The sequence below is a fragment of the Phoxinus phoxinus genome (assembly GCF_949152265.1).
Source record: "Phoxinus phoxinus genome assembly, chromosome: 4".
Taxonomy (NCBI): Eukaryota; Metazoa; Chordata; class Actinopteri; order Cypriniformes; family Leuciscidae; genus Phoxinus; species Phoxinus phoxinus.
This window is the reverse complement of record NC_136879.1, coordinates 26,889,387-26,906,340: the sequence shown is the minus strand read 5'-3', so window position 1 is coordinate 26,906,340 and position 16,954 is coordinate 26,889,387. Positions and strand designations below refer to the sequence as shown.

Sequence of the window (16,954 nt, the reverse complement as noted above, 5' to 3'; positions counted from 1 at the left end):
CTATCTATCTATCTATCTATCTATCTATCTATCTATCTGCAATACAGGTGCTGGAAGAAATTAAATGAATATTTCATTTAATGTGTGATATGCATGTCATGCTTGCCATTTATATTTACCAACCATAGATATATATGAATGGATGGATGTTTATTATTATATTTGTTGAGATTGTAATGCTTTTTTATGTTATATCTCAATGGCTCTTCTCCATAAACCAAAGGCCAAATAAAGTCTTCAAGTGACCCGTGAATTACCAGGGTGGCTCTGCGCATGCCCACAACATCGAAGGTAAACAAAGAGGAAAACGCGCACCCGGCCCGAGTCCTGCCTAAACATTAAACGCTGCTCTTCTTTCGACCTTTCTATCTGATCAAAACATGGATGTGACATTTTCATGTCGAGCCAGTGTTTATTATGACCAAGGCGGTAGGAAATACATGGAGGATTTAGTGACAATGAAGCAGGAGGATGAGCCGAGTGAGGATGAACTGGACGCCGCCGAACGTGGCGAGATCGCGGCACCAGCAAAAGACCAAAACCACGACGCTTCAATCCAAGAATCCATTCCTGGATCTATCACTGTTACCTATGTTCAAGATGATGATCCTAGCTCTACTCTTCAGCAGGCGTCGATGCCCACCTCGTCTCGCTCGTCCAAACACACCCGTGGTCCGCGGGCTGTGTCTATGTTTGCCGTGTTCGACGGACACGGGGGTCCGGACGCCGCGCGCTTTGCTCGCGACCATTTGTGGGGCCACATCAAAAAACAAAGAGGCTTTTGGTCTGATGACGACGACGAGGTGTGCGCGGCTTTGCGAAAGGGATTCATCTCTTGTCACCATGCCATGTGGAAGAAATTACGTAAGTTGTGAAATTGAACGTTAGGTTATACATATATAGCCTAATGTTCTCGTTTAACGCTGCTGGGTTAAGTCCCTGCCATTTTGGACGTGCATTGCAAGGGAGAGAGTCGGAGCACATTTTGAATGAGGGCTGCAACATCAGATGCATCCCGCCAAGAAGTTGCACAACCCCTGCTGCAGGTCACACCGAACAATTTATAAACATCTGAACTTAAGTGTCAGCACATCAGATAGTTTCATACTTACAGGCAGAAATCTCACAGCTCAACACTCCTGACACCTGCAATCTGAGTTAGTTTTCTAGATGCACAAAACATTTTTCTGCTAACTGAAACGTTTTTACTCAAAGACATTAACAGATGTTTTAAGACATATACTTTAATATAAATTATGTACATTCACATAATATAAAGACTGTAATTGTATCAGTTAAAAAAAAAAAAATGTGTCAAATGCCCTCATGGGCGCCGCGAGTTGACAACACGTGGCTAGTGTGTCATGCAATACCAAAAGAACAAGAAAACCAAACAATATAAGGACAACACAGTAAATACACAACATAGCAATGGAGCCAATTTAAAGGGATAGCTAGTTTACCCCAAAATGAAAATTCTCCCCTATTGACTTCCATAGTATTTTTTCCCCACAGTCAACTGTTTGGTTACCCATATTCTTCAAATATATATTTTTGTGTGTGTTTGGCAGAAGAAATAAATTCATACAGGTTTGGAACAACTAAAGGGGCAGTAAATGATGATGAAGAATTTTCATTTTTGGGTGAACTATTCCTTTAAGTTCAGACTCAGAGTGATTATATGACCTTAGTTATTTTGACCAATTGTACAATGGATTAATTTTTGATATTGATTTTGCATTAAAAGGATAATTCAACTAAAAATTCCTAATTTATTCACCCTCATCATTTCAATCCTGAGTGGTTTTCTTACATGGACCATGAAGAGTTTAAGCTGAAGGTCTAGCATGGCTGTTCCTGGACTCCATGCACTTGCTGTTGCATTAAATATACAGCTTGGACTTATTTCCCTTTGTCTTCCACATCTACAACAAAATCTTAATTTTTGCATCTGTTTTAAACAGAATGGTTAAGTCATCACTGATCTGTTTTTAAAAATATAATCTGCTTTCTTACAGCGGAATGGCCAAAGACGGTTACAGGACTTCCCAGCACATCAGGCACAACTGCAAGTATCGTCGTGATACGACGTGACCGAATGTATGTTGCCCACGTTGGGGACTCCGCAGTAGTGTTGGGGGTGCACGATGACCCCTTTGACGAGTTGATTGGAGCGGTGGAAATTACGCAGGACCACAAACCTGACCTCCCGAAGGAAAGGCAGAGAATAGAGGGGCTCGGTGGCAGGTGATTTGTTCATTCAAACAGTTAGTCACACACAACTAATCTGAACAAACTGCATTCACACACTTTTGGTACCTTCTGCTTTTGATAAAAGATGTGTGGAGGCGTGTGTTAGCCACACAGGTGGAAGAGATTATTTTATGATTTGATGGTAGACTTTCATGTTTTGCTCTTTTTGGGTTAACCACATGTAACCATCATCATCGTTCTTTTGTTTTATGTCAACACTCATCAGGAAAACACAAACTTCAACCCTGTGTGTCTGCAGTGGTCAGACTGGTTTTTGTTTGTGCACCCAGAGCTTTAAAAAATGGGACAACATTACCAGACACGCTCTCACATTTGTTCTCATTTACATAATCAAATCACACGTTTTCTTGGTCTTTTAGGCTAAAAGAACTTAAGTATATCAACATGATATAGGGAAGACCAACATTCAATATTAATATCGTCCCCCCCCTTTTTTAAATTTATAATGGCTTATGGTAATGTTTAAACTCTAGTGAACAAATTAAATTTGAGGTCAGGCTTAGTTTTGGGTAGAGCGAGGTATGGATATTTTTGGTCAGCAGTTTTTTTTGTATATTAAACCTAAACTATGATGAGATCCACACCTGACAATTGTCACATCTCTCTTCTAGTGTCATTAAAAAGTCTGGAGTCAATAGGGTCGTGTGGAAGAGACCCAGACTCACCCACAATGGGCCAGTGAGAAGGAGCACCGTCATCGATCAGATCCCATTTTTGGCTGTGGCCCGAGCTCTTGGTAAGGTGCACATGAGTGTTAATCTATTTTGTAACATGAGGTCATCTTTGGAAAAACAGTGACAATGTTGAGATTCAATGCATCTGACAAGTCAGCAGAGACCGTGTACTGTCCTACAAATTGCAACATGCCCCCATGATAAACTGTTCTTTAGCAACAACAAACAGAATGTGGAATTGCAACACTGGCTGATTAGAGGTTTAAGACAATAAGGACGGAGTGTGACGGCCCGGGGCCAGCGTGAATGATGCTCTGGACAGCTAATGGAGTTGTCATCATAACGCACTTGAATGGACAAACACAAACACAATTGTATCATCAACATGCCCGTGAACAGTTGGGAAAAAAATCGATGTCAATATTAGATCCCGGCATTAGGTTTTAAAGTGACAGGAGCCTTATATATACCTGCTGCTGTCTCTGTTCTTAATGTTACTCAATCAACAAAAGAAAAAGAGAATCACTCACTGCTCTTAACTGAATAACTTTTAGCTTTAATAAGGTATTTAATTTATACAGTACAGAATGTTATTTTACAGTTGATTACTTTATTTAATTTGTGTAGTATTTCTTACCTGAACAAAACTACTGTTAGACCTACCTAGGTTTTATAGACCTTATAATGCAAATAAAAATGTAAAGGGATAGTTCACCCAAAAACGGGTGATGTCATTAATTACTCACACTCACGTTGTTCCAAACCAGTAAGACTTTCGTTCATCTTCCGAAGATCTTTTTTTATGAAATCTAAGATCTTTCTGTACTGTACCTCCATTGACAGTCTATGCAACTACCAATTTGACGCTTCAAAAAGTTCATAAAGAGATTCTAAAAGTAATCCAAATGAATTGAGTGGTTTTCTGAAGAGACTTGATCGCTTTATATGATTTTATTTTTATTCACTTTTATTCACATAAATGCTGATCAGCGAACATAAACAGAAGCTTAACCGAACTTGCTTGATGCGCGAGAACAAACCTTATGCTGAAGCTCAAACGTGCTGCGTAACACATGAGAATATACTATTGGTTCTCGCACGTCAAGCAAACATGCTTGAGCTTCCTTTTACCACAACTAAAGTGTGTTGATGAATATTTATATGTGAATAATAGCCTAAATTCAATATGTTCATCATTATAAAGCGATTGTGTCTCTTCAGAAAATTTGGACTAAACCGCTCAATTCATAAGGATTAGATTTACAATCTCTTTATGAACTTTTTAAAGTTCTTTGCTGTGTAGCTGTCTATGGAGAGTACAGAAAGCTCTCAGATTTCAGTAAGAAGATCTTCATTTGTGTTCCGTAGATGAACGAAAGTCTTACGGGTTTGGAATGACATGAGGGTGAGTAATTAATGACAGAATTTTTGGGTGAACTGTCCCTTTAACTGAATAAATGTGTCCAAGTGCAACTGATTTTTACATAATTTTCTTTTGTTGTTGTTCATTCCCAGTAATGTAATGTACATGAATATGTCTTCAGGTGATCTGTGGAGTTACGACTTCTACAGCGGAGAGTTTGTAGTGTCACCAGAGCCTGATACTGCTGTTATCAAGCTAGATTTGAAGCAGCACCGTTACATCATCTTAGGCAGTGATGGGTTATGGAACATGGTATCACCGCAGGAGGCTGTGTCTATTTGTCAGGACAATGACAATGCCAAGGTGAATAATGTAAAATGATGCTGCAATTAAGATAATCGTCTTTTAAAAACGTTCACTTACCTGAATATTTATTCCAACAGGCGAAGAACCAAAAGGAAAATGTTTCAAATGCCGTTCTGCTTGTGAACCATGCCTTACTGAGATGGCGTCAACGCATGCTCCGCGCTGATAATACCAGTGCCATTGTTATCTGTTTGGAGCCGTTCGGGACATCCAGTGAGTGCTTGCCACCTTATGAGATTGTGTATAATCTACAGGGACCAAAGTGTGGCTCTGTTCCCGAATCTTGCACTGACTCTTTGCCAACTCAGGTTAGGAACGTTTATGATTTTCTAATTGACAATACAACAGCAGTGTAGATTAAGATGAAAAATAACCCCACACTCAAGCTTCATATGTAGTTTCTTCTTTTTTAGGTTCCTGATACTCAAGGACAGCACATCCCAGAGAAGAAAAATGGCAGCTATGATACAAGCGCAATATTTGAATCATCTCCTGAAAGCCTTACAAGCTGTGAGGACCTGCCTTGTAATGACTCACTGGAAAATGAGGCCAGTTGTGATAGAGTGCCTACAGGCAAACGGATGCTAGAGGATTCCTCCTCGCCTGTGCTGAAGAAACCCCGTCGTAGTTTGTCCCAGTCCCCTTTACATGAGTCCTCATGTACATCCTCACAGAAACCAAGCATACAGTCCTCTGCGAGGAGCGACGACGGAAGTAATGGTCAAAAACAGTCTGAAAATGTCCAGACGCTGCTTCAGCAGCATGGGAAGACTACTGTATGTGTTTGCTGACATTCCTGGTCCTATTACAATGCAATCTGTACATTCATGCTGGATAGTCAGACTTTATTAATATAGTTCATATAAGCTACTGAGAAACCAAATCCTGAAGCAAGTAACCATGTCAAAAGAAAAATCTCTAACTTCCATTCACAACACTCATATTTTAGTGTGTTTTATGTATGTTTTACTTCATATTTTGAAGACTAATGAAAAGAAAATGTGTTTTGTTAGATTTTAAACGAGTTTTAGTTTTTCCTCCATTGTGTGTCCAATTTTGTAATGCTTCAGGTCTGTCAGGTAAGCATGATTTGGTCAACTAGGGATTTTTGCACTTTAAGTTGAATTTGTGCAGTCTTTGAAAGGTGGGAAGTTTGTGAGGAAAAATGACCAAAAAAAGAAACGGTATCTTCTGAGAAGATATTTCCCTGCAGCTTACATGTCATCTGTTAAATTTGTTTTTTATCTACTTGGGATCAATACTATAGATTTTTTTGTACATGGTTTTACTGAATAAGAAGAACGGTGCATCATGTTTTGTGTTCACTGATGTCTTAACACTCTGTCATAAGGTTTAATGTTATATGCAAGCATGAACTTTATTAATTATGCATTATGGATTTTAAACATTACGCTTATTTTAATGTTTTCAAGTATTTCATGAACTTTTTTCTCTGATGGGAGAAATTGTCATTCTAAACTGAAGGTGCTGCTATGTTAAACAGGTCAATAAACATTTTTTTACAACAAAAACTGTTTGTTAATAAAAACATTGAACACTGTTGAGGGGACAAGCGAGAACAAGAAATCTTGAAATCTTAAGTTATTCTAATATTACAGTTTTAAATAATTTTAAGATATGCTTTAACTTAATTTTAAGTTTTTTTATTTATTTTTATTATGCTTGCAAACCATATAGAGATGACATTAATGATATACAACTTTGTATACAATACACAAAATATATCAACAATATGTTCAATGTCATTTGAACATACAGTATAAAAAAAGTTAATTATTTGCTAAAAGAAAAATAACAGGAAAAATAGAAGATAGAAAGAAAAGACCATGAGGGTTAGATATTATTTTATACAACAGTTAGTGTACAAATGAAATTCATTACAAATTTAGGATGTTTTTTAATTGCTTTCTTTTTTTACTGAGGATTAAATAATGTTAAGATACATAAAAAAATTAAAATAAAAAAAACTGGTTTGCTGTTGATGAATTTACGTTTATGTATATAAAATTCGCTAAGAACATAAATAACACTTTATCACAAAGCAAGCTTTGTTTTTAGTGGGGTCAAAATTAAAAGTATCCAAAAAATAATGTCTTTAATGGTTACGGATACATCTTGCTGGATATTATCTTCCATATATAGGATATTATTTTTCCATAGTTCAGAAAGAAACATGACCAAAATAAACGATAAACAGTTTCTGTGTGAACTTGGCAAAATGAGCATCCTGTGTCAATATTAATTTTATATTTAATCATAAAATATTTAACAGGGCAAAATGTTTTTTATTTAAATAAAAAAAAGATTCCAGTAAAAGATCGCAGGAGAGTTATGTTTTAAAAGTTGAGAACCACTAACGTTATTCGTATTCATAATTTTTTTATCCGGAAAAAGCCGAGGATGAGCGAAGTAGCTCGGCTAGTTATCATCACGCGATATTTCGATGTAAATAAACACATCCGCGTGACGTGATGTAACATGCAGGTTTATTCAGACTGCTCTGCGCATTTTAAAATGTCAAAATGTTCGTAGGACCGCGAACCAAATAAACCTTGCTTTATATAACACTCCACCATATTGTGAATGTTAATTTTAACGATACATCAGAATCGTTCCGGGAACAAAAAAACCTAAACAGCTCCTGCCACCCCCGATTGGTCAGAAATGACTAAAGGCCCGCCTTTGTCGTAAGTCTGTTGGCTACTCGTCTAGGACGCTCACCTCTGATTGGCTGAACACATCTGTTGTTTCCGCTGCATGTCAGCTCTACTGTGCCGTTTTGTGAGGACCTCTGTTGATCCGAATTCAAAACACAAAACCTCGGGTTAGTACAAATGTCTCTTCTTTAATCATTCACCTGCACGTTTCTAGCATACCTTATATATGTATTTCTTTCAGGAAGTCTTATAAGTTATTGTCATTGCTCAGTTTATTGTCTTTAAAGCTTTATGATGACAGCGGTACTGGCTAAGCTAACAGACAAACTGTGGAAATAGTTGATATGATGAAATGTCTTGTACTGACATAACTGACAGCTGACACACTATTGACCTCTCTTTGGACATTGTTTCACTATACATTGTTACATTTATGGTAAAATGTAACTAAATCAAGAGTTACTCACATTGTTATGCTGGCAAGAAATGTATTTGCATCCTATAGTTTGGTTATTAGTAAATTTAGCTTCAGAGTGTTTTAATTTTGTTTTCTTTCGCGCAGATGTCTGTTGTCATAACTAGTATGTTTTCTAGATCATACAGGATCAATACTTAATAGGAATGTGCTATGGTGCAGATTAAACTGATCCAGGCACATCTTTGCCTTAGCCTATTTGTTTACATCCATCTGCAAAGTGGATGATCTGCAGTGATGCAGTTATCATTTGTAGCCTATTACTTCTGTTGAATATGGGGTAATAGATATCAGAATGATCAATGATAAGCAGTACTTTATAGGTTGTCATCTCTGCGGTAAAATTTAGAGCAATGATCATGTAAAAACCATGACCTTATCTTCTCATACTCTTGTCCCGCAGGATACTGAGCCAACCATGGCGTCTGACTCCCCGCGCAGACCGAGCCGCTGTGCTGGTGGGGTTGTGGTTCGAGCACAGGCTGCAACGTAAGTGCATAATGACTCGTTTGTGAAATGAAATTTCAGTCTTTTTTTTATTTGTAAAGCCAAATGTTCAGTATTGTAAATATTAAGATGTCACAAACAAAAAAGGGACAAAATATGTTGTCGCTGATCAATCTATCAGTATTGTCTGGTCTCTTCTTGTGTGGTTGTTTTTTTCTTGACAATTGGGTTCATCTTTTGCAGAGAACAGTCATACATGGAGAGCGTAGTTACGTTCTTGCAGGATGTAGTCCCTCAGGTAAATGCCTTTTCTTTTTCTTTTTTTGTGTTCAGAACTTAGTATATTTCTGTTCAGAGCATTTAAAAAAGTTAAGATAAATCGATTGATATTGAGAGTAAGAACGATTTATTAATGCATATCTCTATCACCGTCTTTGAAATTTCAGGCGTACACTGGGACACCTCCAAATGATGAAAAAGAAAAGATAGTTTGGGTCCGTTTTGAAAAAACAGACATCAATGGTAAGTTAATTGTATTTTTTTTTAAAGATGTTGTGGAAAAGATATTTTGTTTTGTCATGTCATGTTAAATTGATGCATTCTGCATAAAACACATTGGGTCTTTATTGGGTTTTTATTTATTTTTAAGGCAAGCCACCAAAGGTTGATATTGTATTTTTTTCGCAGAAGAAACTTTTCCAAAGTACACTACCATTTAAAAAGTTTTAGTTTATTGTTCAATGGTCATTGTCACTTTTTTTCCATCCTTGCTGAATGCTGACTGACCCCAAACTTTTAAAAGGCAGTGTAAGAAGCAGTAAGAAATCCTAAACATGGCGATCACAGTAGTTCATATTTATATAGTCATATTGGGCTAACTTGCACCAATGCTAGGCCAGCCAAATGCTGTGTAGCAAACATGTGGACAAGATGACTGTCAGAAGTTTAGACATCATTTTCCTCTCAGCGACAACTCCGTTACAGACAGTTTTCTTCATGAGTTTATGTAGCCTGTTAGCATCCCTAACTTTAATCCCAGTGCCCTAGCCTAGCGCACTGCAGCAGAACATTGATAGAACAAGTGACACGTCTTGCTTCACTGCATAAGACGTGTATTGACAACTTAGCCATGAGCTTTGTTTTTACTTTTTCATTTCATCAGAAGAATAAACAGTGGCAATCAGAAAGGTGATAGATTTCACCAACTTTTGAATCATTATTTATGTATTCCGTTGTTCCGGTGTTTGTTTGTTGTGTTGTTTAACACTTATGCCAAGACTTTGTGTTTTACTTGCTGTTTTCTGTTTCATGTCTGTTACGCTGACAATGAGTGTTTCTTGTCCTGTCCAGATGTGTCCCGCCTACCAGAGTTCCAAGAGATGCACGGCAGCGGCACTGACCCGCCTCTCTGCTTGATGATTGGCTACACTGATGGAATGCAGATTTGGAGCATATCAGTGAGTGCATTTTATACTCTCTCTTTCTCTGCCTTTCTTTCTTTCACCGGCAGCAACCGAATGCGCATACTTCTATGTGGTAAACGAAAAGCAGAATGTGAAACGAGTAGTTCACAGTATTTGAACTGTAGGCCAAAAAGTACATGGATGATCTACTACTGTCGGGGAGATTCTGAAATGCACATACAATGGACAGTTTACTATCCCATGAGGCTTCTAGAGAGAAGTCGTGAATGACAGTGAAGTGAGGCAACTGACGCTGTCTTGTCACATGACAAATGTAGTACGGATCATTCATACTACACACAATCCTACTAAATAGAACATGCTTTTTCAAAAGAAGTACCTATTCAGAGAGTATGTGATTTCAGACGCAGACATTGTGTTTTTCCCTGGACCAGTCTTTCTGTATGACTATAAGGGGATGTCCACACAGACAATGCAAACCAACCAGAAATCAGTCATTTTGGTGACGACAGTGATAGTTTAGACAGTGAAGGTCAGTGGTTAATCCAGCACTGACTGACTCCTACTAACTGGTGTAAACTGTATTATTTGTCCTTAATTTTTTAACTGAATAGAGAAATTTAGTGCATTTTTGTCTAATTTTGTATTCAAATTAGGGCTGTCAAAAGATTAATCGCGATTAATCGCATCCAAAATAAAAGTTTGTGTTTGTATAATATATGTGTGTGTACTGTGTATAATTATTATGTATTAATACACACACATTCATGTATATATTTAAGAAATATTTGCATTTATATAATTTATATTATATATAAATATTTTATATATAAATATAACCAATTTTTCTTAAATATATACATGATTGTGTGTGTTTTTATATATATAAATAATTATACACAGTACACACACATATATTATGTAAACACAAACTTTTATTTTGGATGCGATTAATCTTTTGACAGCCCTAATTCAAATATAATATTCACTCAAATTTGACCCACAAAGGACATATTTTTGACTCGCTTGATATTGCTGACTTGCTGTTGTAGTTTCTGTGTAATGCTATTACTCTTTATCACCACTCGGTGCCGCCATAGACAAAGGTAAGACTGCCCTAGAAGAATAGAGATTGTATTATTGAAGTTGGGTCAATGATGGGAAGACACAATGCTAAGCTCTGAATCAAATGTAAAACATAATAATAACTAAAAATGATATCACTTCCCCAATAAAATAGTGAAAATGTCAGCATTTTGATTTGAAGGTTTCTCATATGATAATATAGATCAATTAGCCTAATATAGATCAATCAGATGATGTGATTTTTATTTTTCAACCTAACTTAGCATTTATAGTTATCATTTCAGAAAAGAGTTGCCTCTTTATGAAATTAATTTGGATGCAGTTGAGCATCATATCATCACAGACATGAGCTCACTATTTTTTGCAAGAACGAATATCACACTTTTTTTTTTAAAGTGTTGAAAGCGTCACACTGTCTGGCCGTGAGTTGCCTGCAAAGCGTTTGTGACAGTTGCTTAGACGACACCTTCTGTAATGGCGTTGAAGGGAGGAGCAGGAGTGGCACTAGCCGTGGTACATGTCTGTGTTCCTGTGCATTAGCATCTCGGTGGAGCGGAATCTTTGATGGAGGTGTTGCTGGCTCGCGGGAGATAGCATGGAGATTAGATAGGGCTAATTGAAGTGGTGTTGGAGTAAAGGGATGACATGCAGTACATTGGAGGTGTCTGCTCTGCTGTTATTATTAAAGCAGCCCGATGCGTTTCACTGTTTGAATAGGTTTTGCCTGGTTTATGCAATATGTGTCTTTTAGTTGTTTAAATACTTCTATCCCATTTCAATGTGTGTTCAACGAGATTGATTTATTAGGTATTTAACTGTAAAATTTTTGCTTGCTTATTTATTTATTTTTTTACATTTAGGTTTTCTTTGCCATCACTCACTTTATTAAAATTTTATCTATCACTTAAAAAAAATCAAATCACTTTAAATTCGCTAAATAATTTAATAAACACTGTTAAACATAATTTTTAGAAAATCAAAATGAATATCTGTTTTTCATTCTGTATGTGTACATTATGTCTAAATTCATCTGCTGCATTTGATACAATTGATTTCAGGTTTTAGTGTTTATTTGGCTTTATTTTGAATTTATTAAGAGGAAATGGTATAAATGATATACATTTTTAAACATTATTTGCATAACATGAAAAATAATTATCTACTGTAAGTGTTGGCTTACGTTTTAATATATACTTTTCATTATTAGACAATATTATGCCATTTAGATAGTATTGTATTAATCAAATCCCACATTGGCTTTAGTATTAGCTTGTCATGCACATTTATTGTTTTTCAAAAACAAAACAAAAATGTACCTTTAATTATACCCATTTTGTTCATGTTTGTTTATTGTTTTTTTTAATGCATTACAATGCATTATGTCGGTCACTTGCTCTCTAGATATTGAATTGGATCTTGGTATATTGGATAGGCTTTATTAGGGTCTCTTATTCTCATATGAAATATTCAATTCCCTTTACAGACACAAATGATAATTGTGTTGGACATTTTAAAGTCTTAAGTTGTTGGTTGCAGTGTATAGGAAGCAGATCAGAAGTTCATATCTATTATTTCTATCATATCAAGAGCTCTGCAGACCAGGAGACAGAGAGGTCACCAATCATTCTTGCCTAATGTGGGATATTGTCCTCTGTCTGCTCGGCTTTCAGATGCTCTCCGCTTTCTAAGTATACAAACTGCCGTCTCTCTCAGCTCCAGATGCTGTCGATTCACTCTGATTCGCTGAATTCCATCACACAGAGTGGCTGGGGATTAGCAAAACTCATTCTACACTGTATCCATGTGAATGAAACTACAAGAGGGAAAAACAACCAAGAAGCCTCAATTTTGCATATTGCTGTGATAAATAGTAATGTAATAGCTGAGAGGTTGGTGATGGATGCCATCACTAAAGCCGCGTAAAGCGAGGATGAGCAGTCTGGTAATGCACAATGACAGTCGCATTAATGTAAACCTCACAATCCGCTAAATTCCATTATTCCTCTGCCCTATTTGCCAGTCGGGGGTTTTGTTTTGTGGTGGCCCGCGTTACCGCATTACCTCTCTCTCTTGTTTTCTCCCCTTCTGTCTCTCTCTCTCTCACATCACAAATGTACCGTGCTGTAGATGCTATATTAATCTCCCACTTGGCAGTTTCAAAGTCTGCACCGAGCACTTTTAATAAAAACATGACTGATCCTGCATTTGAAAAAGCTACTAATTGTGCAAAAGAGCGATCATCCTCTGTGGGCTTATCTGCTTGAGACACATGGATTATGTCCAGTAATGTGATAAAGGACGTTTCTGTAATTTAACGCACATAGAGACGCACATTCAGGGCTTAATTCTTAAAACAAAAAGCTTGAATAAAAGGCTGTAAGGCTGTGGGGCGCCAATCAAAATATTTCCGCCCTTGCGATGTGATATGCCACTCCCAGCTTTGGTTTCACAGATCTGGATTTCCAGCAGCTTATTACAGTGTCAGAATGAGAATGACGTGATTAAGACTAATTTGACTTTTTTGTTTGTATTAATATTACAATCTATCTAATGTAGCTGGATATCGTCCTGGGCCAGTTAGTCACGGTCATGGCGGTGTTTTTTTTGGGGGGAGCACGTTGACAGAGTTCATGGTAGCTTTAGTCTTGTGGTTTAGTTGTTGACTCATCTTCCATCCTTCATGAGAAGTTTGTTTCTGTCAGTTTTCCTTGATTTGTCCTTCTCTGTGAACAAATCTCTCTTTGTTTGCCTCCCATTGTTCTTTGATTTCTCACAACCACATTTTTGCCCCCGAATGGCATTGAATTGATCAGCCGTTTTCTTACATGGACAAGGGCAAGAAAAGGCTTACTAACTCCAACAGACCAGAGGGAGAAAAACTACAATCTTGAAACAAGTTTCTTGAAAAACTTTAATTGGTTGGACAGCAGATAGTTACAAAATTACACCATTGGTTAAGTCAGTGTTGCTGGATGCTCAAACAATAGCACAGAACCACAATGTTATACTTTTGAGGGAAATCAACCTAAGTGCCTTACTTATAATTTAATCTTCATATTAAAGGAATAGTTTACCCCAAAATATATATTTTTTTGTCATTTATTCACCCTTATGTTGTTCTAAAATGCACTTTAGTGATCTTTTAACACCTGTGACTCCACAACCAAATCCAAATAACTGTAAATGAATCATTCAGACCACTGTTATGAACTGGATAAATCGATTCTTTGAAAAGATCAAATTCAAAATAATGTTTTGTGAATCGAATGTCAGTGTTTCTCATTGCTACTTCTCCAAGAAGAGCTAGATCAAAGTTTACATTTAAAAATAATTAAAAATTTAAACCAAACTTAAATTTTGGTCTGTTCTTGACTCAAATCTGTTAATTTACGGCTTCAGAAGGCATAGAATGAGTCATATTATTGACCGTATTTATGATGCTTCAATGGAGCTTTTTTTTTCTCATTTTGGAGCTTGACAGCTCCAGTTCTCATTCACATTTATTATATGGAAGATGATAGCCTCAAAATGATTAGCAATTTCCCCTTTTGTTTTCCACTGAAGTGGAGTGATACAGGGTTTGGAACAACATGAGGGTGAGTAGCCTAAATGATTCACCCATGATTAATTTTTTGGTGAACTGTTCCTTTAAACTGGGATAGGATATTTAACTATGAAAAACACACTTTAGCTTTTAAAACATCACCAGGTGTCATTTAATGCCAGGTGTGTTTTTTGCTGTCATACGAGCTCTCTGACGTTTATTTTTTCTCTTGAGAGAAATCGTGTGGAAATCGTTGATGTTCGTATGGTTGCGGCTGGCATTGCTTTGACGCGATTATTAGGTTAAGTGTCTTGTAACGTGTGCAATGGCGCATGGCCTCCCAACCAAGTGTCTCGCACAGTGTATGCCTGCCATGTTTGTCAATGACTGAAGGCTATTGAGTGTTGCGGCTTTCATCCTTTTTCCGTTCATATCTGAAGGCCAGATAACATTACGCGGCAGTGTTTTTTTTTGTAGTGCCTGGCTTTGGTTTGTCCACAGATGCCTGATGTTTATCTTCTAGTTGTTGGATGACTCATTATCAAACCACATCACAGCCACTGCAGACCAAACAGCATTGTGTGATTTACAGTCAAGTACTTTTATGTCTTTTAATGTTCAGGGATGCCACAGTATTTAGGGCATTCCTCATGGGTGTTTCTCAGTCGGACACTCTGTGCCAACGCTTTCTAACATAATGTGTTAGCTGATGTACAAATAAAAGATCAAATGTTGGAGCCCCGTCAACTCTAGTGTAGTTTTATGGACGCCTTTTTGTCCCTGGCCTGATAACCTTTGTGATGTTGCTCTGGTACAAACCCACACGCACCTTCAAAGTTTATGCATCACCACATTCACACACCCACCGTCCTCTTTTCTATGTCTTTGAACTGAGTTTATCTTTCTAAAATCACTGTCTGTTCCTCTTTTAAGTTTACCTGTTTGTTTCTTCTCTGTGCAGCTGAACGGGGAGGCGCAGGAGCTGTTCTCGGTGCGACACGGGCCTGTGCGAACTGCTAGGATCCTGCCTGCTCCACATATCAGTCAGTATCAGACACCCCACTGCCTCTGTCTCTCTCCTTCTACAGAGCCACCCATAGCCACATACATGCATTACTTTTATCTTAAAGTATCCCCTTAAAACATTTTAGGTACACTTAATATGCATGAATAAATGTGCTCTTTAAAATAAAGTATTTTTGGGTGCCACTATATAGTTTAGGACTGTGGTTCTGAACTAGTTCTCCGCACAGATTTTGTCCTTGAAATCAAACAGATTAAATGTATTAATGCTTCATAAGCCCAGCAATATGCAAAATTGTTAGCTTGACATATACTAGCATTCAAAAGTGTGTGGTCTGTAAAGAAAGAGAGATTTATGGTCTATTAAAGAAATTAATAGTTTAATTCAACAAGGATGCATTACATTTATCAAAAGTGACTAATGATTTTAACATGCAAAAGATTTATATTTTTTTACTTATTGTTTTCTATTTAAATGCGTCAAAAATACAGAAAAAAGTGTATCACGGTTTCTACAAAACTATTATTCAACACAACTATTTTTTAACATTGATACTAATAAGAAATGTTTCTTGAGCACCAAATCAGCATATTATAATTATTTTAATGATCATGTGACACTGAAGATTTTATTGTATTTTTGTTCAAATAAATGCAGCATTGGTGAGCATAAGAGACCTCTTTGAAAAACACTTAAACAATATTACCGACTTTAAACTTTTGAACGGTAGCATCTGTGTCTTTGTCGACTGAAATAGACCTACAACCCATTCTGGGGTCATGAAGCCCCTGACAGAATTCTTTTCATCACAGCATATGAAACTGCTGCTTTGAAATATTATTACAAATTCTACATTCCAGTGACATCTTAATTTTCAGCTTGTCAGGAACAAGCGTCCACCCCCAAATTGAAATATGCGTTGACAGAGTGTGATCTCCCGCTACGCTTAGATTTATTTCACGTCATATGTTACACAAATAGCATGTCATGTTTGCCACTGTTATTTGTCTAGAAATTTGCAGAAAGTAAAATCAGTTTTCGGCAGTTACATGCTTTTTCGAATCAAGTTAAACCGAGATGTGGCAATTTATAAAATTCCATGTCTCTCTTCCTTACTGGCTTTTCCATATATCATGTTTAAATTAAAGACTACCTCCTGTTTCTTAATAGTGCAGAGCGCTTGCCAGAGCCCCGCTGTTTTCCCATCATAATATTAAAATCAGTCCTTCACGATTATGTTGGCTTGCTGTCAGCTGGCTGCCTGGACTTTTACCCGCCGCTCTGGCAGAGAGGAACTGCAGAACTGAGATTTTCCTTCTCTTTCATCACGGCTCACTCATTGGCCATCGCATGCCTGCTTTCATTCCATTTGTTAAAGGACGAAAATGAATACTCTGACAAAAGAATGCACGCTACAGCTTACTAAACTAAAATACATGCAACCTGATTAGGTGTGATTTAAATATCGATGTTTTGCCAAACTTTCCCGTTTTAATTTCTTCTTCTTCTCCCTGATTTATGATTTTACATACTTTCCGCGACCAAAACAGGGTATTAACGTATATCAAATTCTGAAATCAGTTAAAATTATTTTTGTTT

The 16,954-nt window shown here is 37.0% G+C and overlaps 2 protein-coding genes across 4 annotated transcripts in view; both read left to right on the top strand.

Annotated features, from left to right (window-relative positions):
* Nucleotides 1-221: 221 nt before the first annotated feature.
* ppm1da (protein phosphatase, Mg2+/Mn2+ dependent, 1Da) lies at nucleotides 222-6,276 on the top strand. The gene is made up of 6 exons (XM_079611360.1): nucleotides 222-864; nucleotides 2,019-2,247; nucleotides 2,886-3,010; nucleotides 4,493-4,674; nucleotides 4,755-4,985; nucleotides 5,091-6,276. Exons 1-6 carry the CDS (start codon nucleotides 381-383, stop codon nucleotides 5,466-5,468), a joined length of 1,629 nt encoding a protein of 542 aa, XP_079467486.1. The 5' UTR covers nucleotides 222-380; the 3' UTR covers nucleotides 5,469-6,276.
* Nucleotides 6,277-7,395: 1,119 nt separating this feature from the next.
* The window catches only part of bcas3 (BCAS3 microtubule associated cell migration factor), a 224,822-nt gene continuing 215,263 nt past the window's right edge, over nucleotides 7,396-16,954 (top strand). For all 3 annotated transcript variants that reach the window (XM_079611583.1, XM_079611582.1, XM_079611584.1), the window contains exons 1-6: nucleotides 7,396-7,522; nucleotides 8,234-8,319; nucleotides 8,521-8,575; nucleotides 8,724-8,799; nucleotides 9,628-9,734; nucleotides 15,293-15,374. In XM_079611583.1, the coding sequence (XP_079467709.1) occupies nucleotides 8,249-8,319; nucleotides 8,521-8,575; nucleotides 8,724-8,799; nucleotides 9,628-9,734; nucleotides 15,293-15,374 (391 nt within the window). In that variant the 5' untranslated portion in view covers nucleotides 7,396-7,522; nucleotides 8,234-8,248. The remainder of the gene's footprint in view (nucleotides 7,523-8,233; nucleotides 8,320-8,520; nucleotides 8,576-8,723; nucleotides 8,800-9,627; nucleotides 9,735-15,292; nucleotides 15,375-16,954) is intronic.